This window comes from Xenopus laevis, chromosome 2S (assembly GCF_017654675.1).
Source record: "Xenopus laevis strain J_2021 chromosome 2S, Xenopus_laevis_v10.1, whole genome shotgun sequence".
NCBI lineage: Eukaryota > Metazoa > Chordata > Amphibia > Anura > Pipidae > Xenopus > Xenopus laevis.
The window spans coordinates 42,693,121-42,704,725 of NC_054374.1; the positions used below are offsets into that span (position 1 = coordinate 42,693,121).

At 35.8% G+C, this 11,605-nt stretch overlaps 1 protein-coding gene and 1 pseudogene across 1 annotated transcript; both read right to left on the minus strand.

Moving 5' to 3' along the window:
• Window positions 1–1,247, minus strand: LOC108708895 (olfactory receptor class A-like protein 1). Its single transcript, XM_018248556.2, is given in 2 exon segments — window positions 1–447; window positions 450–1,247. Coding segments are annotated over 2 exon segments (954 nt in total). The 5' UTR covers window positions 1,219–1,247; the 3' UTR covers window positions 1–262.
• Window positions 1,248–8,449: 7,202 nt separating this feature from the next.
• Window positions 8,450–11,605, minus strand: LOC121400764 (annotated as a pseudogene).

The following is an 11,605-nucleotide window of genomic DNA, read 5'->3' on the forward strand; positions in this document are numbered from 1 at the left end:
TTGCACTTTACATGAAGCTGTAGAACACTTACCTTTATAATCAAGTATGACAGTGAATAAATGCAAATATCATTTTAGTTTTGGTTGGTTTTTTATGTGACAATGTACAGGAGCTCATTGTCTCCTTTTCGAGCCTTTCATTCATTGTCATTTTTCTGCCAAAGATGGCATCACATAGAGAACAAACCAGAATTTGGTTTTTCAATTTTCCAGGAATACCTTGTGCTTGGTTGCAATGTAAATTAGGCAAGTGACTATATAATTATTTGCTTATGAAATACACTTGTCCATTTACTTCAGAATTACGATTCTTCTCTCTATTGCAAGTGCACCATTTCCGCTGAAGTTTCGGGTTAGTAATTATTATGACTATAGGACTGAGACTTGAGTAGGAGGATGCTAAGAAAATTCGAATCTCATTCATATTAGGAGTGACGTTAGACGTCACGTGTAGATCCACATACAGTTATCCAACCCATAAAGCAGTACATACAGTGCAACTAACAAGATAACAGCTTTAGAAGCTCTGTACTCTACAGATCTCCGCTGGGTTCTGTCTGAGCTCCGTATTCCTTTCACTGATTTGTCATGACTAAGCAATATAAATACAATATAACTGCTTGCCAAAGCCATCAACCCAACAAAAATAAAATCACGAATTGAATAAATTGCCCCATTGACTATATATGCCATGTAGTTCAAGAAATCTGCATCACAGTACACTAGGTGAAGAGTATAGGGGGAAGTTGTTTGATTTCTTCTTGTACGGGCATTGAAAATGCTATAAGGGTATATAGCAATGTTAATTATCCAGAAAAGAGAAATAATAGCCACCACATTTTGGGTAACATTATGTTTAAAATAGATCCATAACTTTGTATTCGGAGCAATAAGTATGCACTGGTAACAGCTGAGAAAACTGGTGACACAAATAGACATGGCCCTATTTACTCTGTAGGTGAAGATGACAAATTTGCACTCTGTGTCATCCAACAATTCCTCAACTCCTAATGCATTAATTGACTGCGGAATGATACGAGAAAGGATCACAAGCAGATTCACTAGAGCTAGCACCATTAATATGATATTAGTCGGCAATAGTTTCTTTTCAATGATCCGAAAGTAGGTGAATTGCACCATAATGAAGACATTCCCAGGAATCCCAATTATTACCAACAGAAGGAAACCAATAGCCTTAAGGAGAAGATACAGATCCATAGGCCTTCAGCAAATGCTTGAGTAGCACCTATAAAGAGACATAAATGTACAAAATGTGTTATTAAAAAGCTTTCTGATATCAGGGAGATTTTTAATCTAAAACCACATATGGCTTAATGTAGATTTTAAATAAACAAAGAAAGTAATAATGATTTAAATGTTTTAAATAATTTTATTTATCTCCTCCCAAAAACCTATTGGGATAAAAGTAATAAAGGAACAAAAATACTTGGCATGCTACATGTTGTTAAACCAGTAGCTTGCAATAGGTTCATGTATATGAGGCATTTGCATCGCCAGTAGAAAAATGTAATGACTGCAAATAAAAAAGAAAAATACAGCAATCACCTCTGTTGCCCCAGTATACTGTATGTAGTAACAAACATGACCTGCCTAGTGAAGACTCAAGTGTACATTTTTGTGAAATATACACATGTAGGAGGATTAGCAGTTTCTTTACCCATGGTGAAAATTGAGTGTCAATGGTCCCCAACCTGTTTGCTCATGAGCAACATGTTGCTCTCCAGCATATTAGATGTTGCTCCCAGTGGCCTCAAAGCAGGTGCTTCTTTTTGAATTGCAGGCTTGGAGGCAAGGTTTTAGCTGCATTAAAACGTTGTGTACCGCCAAATAGAGCCAATCACAGCCCTTACTTTGTACCCCAGGATTTTTTTTCATAATTGTGCTGCTCCCAAACTTTTTACATTTTGAATGTGGCTCACTGGTGAGAAAGGTTGGGGACCCCTGTAAAGTGAATGTGTGGTATAACAGGTATTTCCTTGTTTCATTATATTCATACTGTAAATATTTAGGCTGCCACCTTCATACATGGTTTTATTTCTTGAGAAGAGTCTTTCCTGAGCAAAGCATTGGTTCTAAATGAAAGGGATGGGCAGGAGAGTCTCCAAGGCCCACTCCAAGGCTCAATAAAATAAAATAAAGCACAATGCAAGTACAACAGATCTAGGCACATGTTTTACTGCAAACAGACAAATTAGGTGGTTTAATACATGTACATAGTTTAATTAATAATTTTTTCTTTGCGCAGGTGATTATTAGGCTTTTTTGTTACAAGGTCAATTAGAAGCACCCTTTGGGGTTTACTTTGATGTAGTGTAGTGGCTAGAGATGAGCGAATCTGTCCCATTTTGCTCCAACAAAAAATTCAAGAAACTACAAGAAAATTCGCAAAACAGCAAAAGATTTGTGAAACACATTAAAATCTGACATTTTTGTTGCAGTGACTTTTTGTAGCAAAATTTATTCAAGTCGATGGGTGACTTTTTTGTCTTCCGTCACAATATTGTCTACCATGTGACAATTATGTCTACCGTGCGTCATTTTTTACGCATAAACATTTTTTTTTTCACCCGGAGCATTTTTTAAACTGATTGTCTGCCAAATTTTTGGCACTGTTCCCTAAACTTGGAAACACTCAGAAATTTGCCATGAAACCATACATGGTGAAGAATTTGCTCATCACTTGTGGTGGCTTGATAACTTTTTGATCATAAACAGTGATTATTAAAGTGACTGGAATACTTACTAAACTGGATGGGTTGGAGACAGTCAGGGTTCAGTTTCCTGGAGAACAGTGGCAGCAGCCTCACTGAGGTTCACAGCTTGTGAATTGGATCTATCCCATGTATGTGTTTGTATGAGAAGAGTGATTCGCAGGCTCATGACCCAAAAATCATAGCAAGCTGTTCAAAATATTAAAATGTATAATCAATAATAACATTCATATAAACAGTTTAGCCATTTCAAGTTACTGGGTGTTGTGATCTTCTAATCCCCCACAAAGCCTTACAAAGGGAAGTGTATAATTAAAGCATGAAATAAGTTTATTTTTGCATATGTATTATAAAAGTGGATAAATAGGCTATATTCAGTTCAGCCAGCAGATGACTTGGCTCATTGCTTTGCTTTGTCAAATGTCTACTTTACACAGCAAAGGCCTGCACAGCCACCTTCCCTGTGATGGGAGTCCACTAGGCACCAGTGGGACAATTTGGTTCATTTTGCCACACAAGGCAGCACAACCAGGTCATTCCATGTTGTCCCAGAAACTGGTAATGACATTCTGCTTTGGAACCTCGCTTACCTTTCTTCTCAAATTTACCTTTGGTATCTCTGTAACTGGAACTGTCTACATTTTCACCTCCCCACTTGCCTGCCATCTCACTTAACTCTGGACTCTGCTTGTAATATTTTTCTTTCTGTGATTGGGACTAAGATGATATTTGCAATTAGTACAGTGTATATAGCAGTTTATCTTTCTCTTACCTTTACACAAGAGTGATGCTGTATGGATATATGTTATGAGATTCAGCTGAATTTATAACCCATGGTGACTCAGATATAACCCACAAGAGATTAATTATTCAGTAACTAAAATAGGTAGGAACACATTAAGGGCAAACAACAATGTTTAAATGTTGTAGGAGGCATGTCTTGAAAAAAGAAATACTTTGGAATTATTTAATGTATCAGAAATTCTGCATTCTGTATTGATTCATACGTATTTACATAATCAAACATGCATAAATGACACAAAGGTTACATACATATTTATTGTATGTATAGCAATTTGTGATGAGCGAAACTCATTTCACAAAAAATGTGATAAAACTAAGGAAAAAATTGCAAGATGCCAAATTTCACCAAAGTGCTTTGGAGTGAATAGGAAGGTTAAATTATACTGTGTTTTGTGCTCTGCAGTTGCACAGAAAAAAAAGCTTCAATTGTCCCAATTACTTCAAATTTAGGCAACTCTTTAATTAGACAGGGGGCTGGCTGGGGAGGGTTCCGATCTGATCATCTGATTGGTTCATGTGATTGGTTCATGTGATTGGTTCACGGATGACAAATTCTAAGCGGATTCTAAGCCAGTTCCATTATAGGAGTATGGGATTGGTTTATATACTGTAGGCCCTTAAAGGAAAACTATACCCCCAAAATGAACACTTAAGCAACAGATAGTTCATATCATATTAAGTGGCATATTAAATAATCTTATCAAACGGGAATAAATATTTAAGTAAATATTGCCCTTTTAATCTCTTGCCTTGAGCCACCATTTCGTGATTGTCTGTTCGCTGCCTCAGAGATCACCTGACCAGAAATACTACAACTCTAACTGTAACAGGAAGAAGTGTTGAAGCAAAAGACACAACACTGTCTGTTAATTGGCTCATGTGACCTAACATGTATGGTTTGTTTGTATGTTTGTGTACACAGTGAATCCTACGATCCCAGGGGGCGGCCCTTATTTTTTAAAATGGCAATTTTTTATTTATGATTACCCAATGGCACATACTACTAGAAAAGTATATTATTATGAAAATGGTTTATTTACATGAAGCAGGATTTTACACATGAGTTGTTTTATGCAATATCTTTTTATAGAGACCTACATTGTTTGGGGGGTATAGTTTTCCTTTAATTAATTTATTGGAGGGTTATTTTTGTAAAATCCAGCACAGACTTGATAGATACAAAGGCTCAGCAGCAGAAGTGATAGAAAGTGGGGTATTTACTAAAGTCCAAAAACGTTTTCACTTTTCTTAAAAGCACTTTGACCAAACTCCCGTGCACATTTTTACCGTATTTATCAATAAATGTATTTTTAAAAATTCTGGTGTGGGAAAAGATTTAAAAAAAATCAGAAATTTAAGGTTTTTACTGGATTTGATGAACAATAACCAATAATTCTTTGGATTATTGTACGAAACCTATAGCAGATCGTGATATCTTCCAATTGTAAACGGGACATCTGCCATTAACCTCAGCAGATTTGAGATGAAGTACTTTTGTATTTAGACTTTTAGCAGCCTCGGGGTTTAATAAATCAGTAGTGTTTTCCCCTTAAAAACTCCAAAAATACCAGAATTTAATAAATAAACCCCTAAGTGGCATACAATGAGGGCATAGCCAGAAAATTTAAACAGGCAAAGAAAAGAAATCCTTTGCACTCACCTGTTATCAATATATTAAGGACATTAAGGGACAGATTTATCAAGGGTCAAATTCTTTTCCCATAACTCCCATGAACTCGAAATTCAACCAAAACTCGACCAACTACAATATATCAAAAAATTCAAATTTTTCAAACTCAGGTGAATGGGATTAACCCGCAAACTGGAATTGGATTCGATTCAAATTTTTTCTCTGAAAAAACTTGATTTTTAGGAAGGCGAATAGTCGAATTTGAACTTTTAAAGGGCTATTACATGATAAATTTCAAAATTGAATTCAGATTTTTTTTAAAAACTTGAATCGAATTTTAACTATTCACTAGTCTAATTTTAGTAAAAAAAAATCTCTAAAATCTGTATTTTAAAATTCGAATTCGAAATTTGAATTTTCACTTCAATCCTTGAAAATATGTCCCTAAAGTGGACCTGTCATCCAGACACAAAAATCTGTATAATAAAAGTACTTTTCAAATTATACATGAAATCCAATTTCTATTTTTTATTAATTTATTCAGCTGTTGTAAGCTCATTTAAAAATCTCAGCTGTCAATCAAATATTGTCTGCCCCTCCTCTATGCCAGTGGCATAGAGGCGGGGCAGACAATTACTTTCACTTTCCATTCAGCACTTCCTAGATGTCACTGCTCTCCCCACATTCCCCCTTTCTCTTTACTGTTTAATTGTGTAGCCAGTGCATGGGGATGGACATCAGGTCCCCCATTCTGGTGCACAAACAAGATTCTGAGATGATACAAGACTTGCCTTAATAAAACTGTCCACAAAATGGCTGCTTCCTGCTTTCTATAATTATGAATTCCCACACTGAAGGAAACAAGATTCAAATAATTTATATAGTGTAATTAAAGTTTATTTTGCTTGACTAATGTGATAAAATAGGATTTGGAATGTTTTTATTTGGGTGACGGGTCCCCTTAAGTCATTTTGTGCAGATCCTAAAACATGCCCTCCCCTTAAAACAAAACAGGGATTGCTTGTGCATATATTGGAATATATTAGAACTGGTCAAAGGCATCCCCAGTATCTACACTTAACTGCCATCTGATGTATTACGTTTTTATACATTTTTCACCAAGGCTAAAGGTGGCCATAGACGTAACAATTACGATCTTTCCTGGAAAAGATCTTTCCAAGAAAGATCATTTGTTTCAACACACACGTGTAGAGCTAAATTATCAGATAAACAGGTAGAAAAAATAGAATTCAGCACTAACAGTGGCTGATGTTCAGATGCCTTCAAAGGCACCCACTCAAATTTTTTTGCCTGGGCCAATCGACAAGCCGACCAATAAAATAAAGTGTCCGAAAATTTGTTTTGTACAATATCGCCAACCTTAAGTTGCTCAAAGCTTATCAGTCCCGACAATGCTTCTAACACATACAGTAGAAGTTAAACCTAGAATGGGTCATAATAATAGATGATTATTTAAAATTAGAGAAAGAAACCCTGTTTGTGATTTTATTATATCATAATGTTGCAAAAATCGACTTTTGTTTTAAAACTTGTTTCAAATTTCCTCCTTGGGATAATCAATATCAATCAAATCCAGATTGGACCACCTCTGTTAATCGGTTATTTATTACCAAAACAGTTGATAACAGATGAATTGAGTGTCCTGTGATTAATTATCTAAAATCTAACACTCATGTAATCAATCTTTTGACACTTAATAAATTCTCATATATTAATGTGTTTGTGCTATAAATTAATTAAATTATTGATTTTTGAATGGTGAGCACCATATATTCTCTTAATTCATTTACACAAATAATTAAAGAGAAAATTCTTACACTATTACCGTGAATAACTTATAAAGTGCTTGTGCTTCTCAGTAAAAAAGTTTCTGGTGTTTTCAATAATTATAAATATAAAGTGCAGAGCTATTGAATTCATTATTCATTCACATTACTCATTCCATATTCCCCTTCAAGAACTGTTAGGAATTGATTACTAAAATTACCCAATACCTATATCCACTAATTTATTCATTAAAAAACCTCCTAAGAATTAATCCCAAGTAATTTCTTTATTATAGATCAGGAAAAGGACAAATATAGTTTGGTGGAGTTGCGCCGATAGATTCTAGCTCAATTTTTTCTGTCTAGGAGCACCACAATGTGGGAGAAGGAAGAAGCTGAGGGGCTGCGGTCTTGTATTTTTACCTTCCCTATCTTGTTTGGAGAGGCTAATATACCCTATAAAACTGCAAACCCTTCAGTCCTTGGAAAGAAATAAGATTTTAGAAAGAGCCAAGGAAACGGTAGCTAAAACTTGTTACTTCTGCAATCTCGATTCACCAGCCGGCAAGACTTTGACAAAGAGTCAAAGTCTTGCCCTGATGCTCGTTTCGCCACTGCTTTATCAAAAGGATTTCTTTCTCTTTCTCTAATTATAAATTGTCACAGTTAATAATTCTTGTAGGTGTCTGAGAGGTCAAGGTTTTTTTTAAAAAGAGTTAGTAAATTCTCTTTTTTCTCTTTTTTAATAATAAATGATTGTCTTGGAAGCAAGCACAAACTAGCATGTGGAAACAGCATGCTTACAAACACAGTAGAAAATGAATGTCCTTATTTTTTTCCCTTGGGGACACCAAATACGTAGGGCCACAGGAGATATTTATCTTTCAATGTAATTGACAATAAACATTTCTTTAACATTGTTTTTTATGGCTGTATTAATAGGAGTTAATATGGCTCATGGTAATACTCTGATTAAATCCAATAACTCATCGTAATACTTTGATAAAGAACTGTATAAAAATATAACACAAAGAACTGTTCTATTGTTGAACACAATGTCGTATGTTGAGCCCAATATAGTGTAAAAATACAGCTTTATGACGTATAATCTTGTATAACAAAGCTTTGTATCATAGTATACAAGGCGCCTTATAATCCATAATCCTATATAATGAAGCGTTGTGCAAGTGAAATCATGGGAAGTAATCAACTCGATGACCTAATACTTGTTCATTATTCTCATATGTATTATCTAAAAAGCTTATGATTTCTGAAGCCCTTATCAGACACTTCTTTATTATACAGTAGCTAGGGGCACAATATGCTATTCAGCTACCAGTTAGCCAGATAAGATCTCTGTTTCGGATGTGCTTGTTGGGAGTCTAACCAGATCCTGATGAGCACATGGGAAGCAAGATCAGTTATTAATTAATTCATTCACTAAAAGAGCTTACTGTATTTGAGCATATATAAACTGGAGGTCTCCATCCAGTCAGTTAAGATCTCGCCTGTGGGGTTAACGAGTGCAGCCACAGGACCTTTGAAGCCGTTTGAGCCTCGATCTGCAGACTGTGAAGGTATCTGCCAGTCAGGATTGCAGTGAGGGGTTGCTTGCTCAGTTTGCTCATTTGGTAAAGTATATCTTCTTCATCTATTGTTTGTAACATGTATGTAATAAAACCTTTGCTTATATGTAGCCGGTGTGTTTGAATTACTTCCGAGAGACTCTTCGAACCACAATTAAAACATTGGCCCTTGTGGTGTCCTTGAATGCCTGGATGCTCCTAGTTTCTGGTTGATATGCTTTTTCAGTTGAGGGTCTGGGGCTGGTATAACTGGTCCGACGTAGGACCCTTAACTCTACCATCTTGCAAGTAGGAACTGCAAGGTTCACCCATGAGTCTTTAAAAAGGTTCATGGCTTCATACAACTTTCAATTATAAATGCTAGACCTCTTACTAATGGTGAGCAAATTGGTTCCATTTTGTTTTAATGAAAAAATCGCTAAATTTGCGAAATGCATTGAAGTCAGTGGGCATTTTTTCATAGGGAATTTTTCCAATCCCTGGTGACTTTTTTTGCACCAACTTTTTTACACACAATACACTGGAGTAAATAGGCACTACCAGATACTACTGTCTCATATGACCAATGGCATTTTTTCATAGGGAATTTTTCCAATCCCTGGTGACTTTTTTTGCACCAACTTTTTTACACACAATACACTGGAGTAAATAGGCACTACCAGATACTACTGTCTCATATGACCAATGGCATTTCTGGGCCCCACAAATTATTTTTCAGACCCCCAAAATGTTCAGAGGATGACTTGTTTTACCAATATTTATTGAAACTGTGTATGAATTAGGGTCTCACGGGGCCCCTATACCTCCTGGGCTCCCCTGCAGCCACAGGATCTGCTTCCTTTATAGTTATGCCCCTGCGGATGACCCAGAAGTCCCTTTCTTGTTGCACCTGCAGTTGCTTTGTACTTATGTTTCAGTTTCCATACCTTAAAATTCTGGTAAATTCTATAGACTCCTCTCATATATTTTATTGTAATGTGGGAAGGTTAATCTACACACTGTATTGAGGAACAATTACAATGAAGCACATGGGACTACAGCTAGGCATTACTATGAATTAAGCTGATGAATGATATTAAACTTATACACTGATACATATTCACACCTTTTGCTTTGCACCAAGCTATAGAACACTTAGCTTTACAATTAAATAATTACAATTAAATATCCATAAAAAGAGTCCATAAAAGTGACAACATCTCATTGTCTTAATCAATATCAATCAGGTGGTCTCACATTGTTTGAAAGTAAATAATATTCATAAAAATGTTATTGTATAATACAATTTCTATCCAACATTGGCATCACATTCTAGAATTTGGTGTTGAGCTCTGGTGACTTTTTGCTAGCGTTACTTCGGCAGTGCGAGCATTTCATAGCGCACATGCGCTAGCGTTCATTTGTGCCTACCAAAAATTTGCCAGTGATCTTGTGCTTAGGTCAATTTGCATACTGCAGGATATTTGTGTGGAGGTCTTTATTATAAATGTTGGTGCAAATGCTTGAAGTTACCACTTTTTATTACACATGTCCAGGAAACCTTAATAAAGACAAAAGAGTTAATACAATGCCCTACACATGAGCCCACTGTAAAATGAATGTTCCATATGTTAGAAAATGTGTGGAGAAAACCGGTTACCTTAGGACTTTTGCAGCCAATCCCTCTTAAAAAAAGGAAAAGTTGCCAGTGTTTTTTTAACTTAAATGCATTTTTGGCTCACAGGATATGATGTAAGTGACATTGAGGAAGATCTAGCTGCTTTTTAGCACTTCGTCTGGTCTGAGGATGCAAAGTCAACTCTGGCGAACGAGGAAACGTTCAGTAAAATCCCCACTTTAGTGAACTTGCCGAGTAAATATTGGTCACCAGAGTGAAAAGTCGCCTGGCGATAGAGTGTGAATAAATGCTAGCTATGATCCTGTTCGCTAGCTAATAGGCACCTGCGCCTGTTGGTGAATTGCTATGTCCCTGTGGGTGGAAACGCTGGTGAAAAGTCGCTAGCATTAGCCACTTCACCATTTAGTGAATCTGCCCAATGTTTATTATATTTTTCAGGATTTACATGAGTTTGATTGCAATATAAACTATTCAATTGACCATATAATTATTTGCTTATGGAATACACACATTCATTTATTTTAAAATGATGAGTTCCCTCTCTACTGCAAGGGAACGATTCCTGCTGAAGTTTAGGTTTCGTAATTATTATGACTATAAGACTGAAACTTGAATATGAGGATGCTAAGAATATTTGAATTTCATTAGTACTAGGTGTGAAGTTGGATAAAGTCAAAGTATAGATCCAAAAACAGTTATCCAACCCATAGAGCAGTATATACAGTACAACCAACAACATAACAGCTTTAGACGCTCTGTACTCCACAGATCTCCCCTGCATTCTGTCTGAGCTGTGTATTCCTTTGACTGATCTTTCATGACTAAGCAATATAAATACCATATAACTATTTGCCACAACCATCAGTCCAACAAAGATAACATCACAAAAGGAATAAATTGCCCCATTGACTATATATGCCATGTAGTTCAAGAAATCTGCATCACAATACACTAGGTGAAGAGTATAGGGTGAAGTTGTTTGATTTCTTCATGTACGAGTATTGAGAATGAAATAAGGGTATATAGCGATGTTAATTATCCAGAAAAGAAAAATAATAGCCACCAGGTTTTGGGTAACTTTATGTTTAAAATTAAATCCATAACTTTGTGTTTGGAGCAATAAGTATGCACTGGTAACAGCTGAGAAAACTGGTGACTCATATAGACATGGCTCTATTCACTCTGTATGTGAAAATAATCAATTTGCACTCTGTATCATCCAACAATTCCTCAACTCCTAATTCATTAATTGACTGTGGAATGATACGGGAAAGAATCACAAGCAAATTCACTAGTGATAGCACCATTAATATGATATTAGTTGACGATAGTTTCTTCTCAAATATCCTAAAGCAGGTTAATTGCATCATTATGAAGACATTCCCTGGAACTCCAATTATTACCAAAAGAAGGAAACCAATAGCCTTAAGAAGAAGAAATGGATCCAT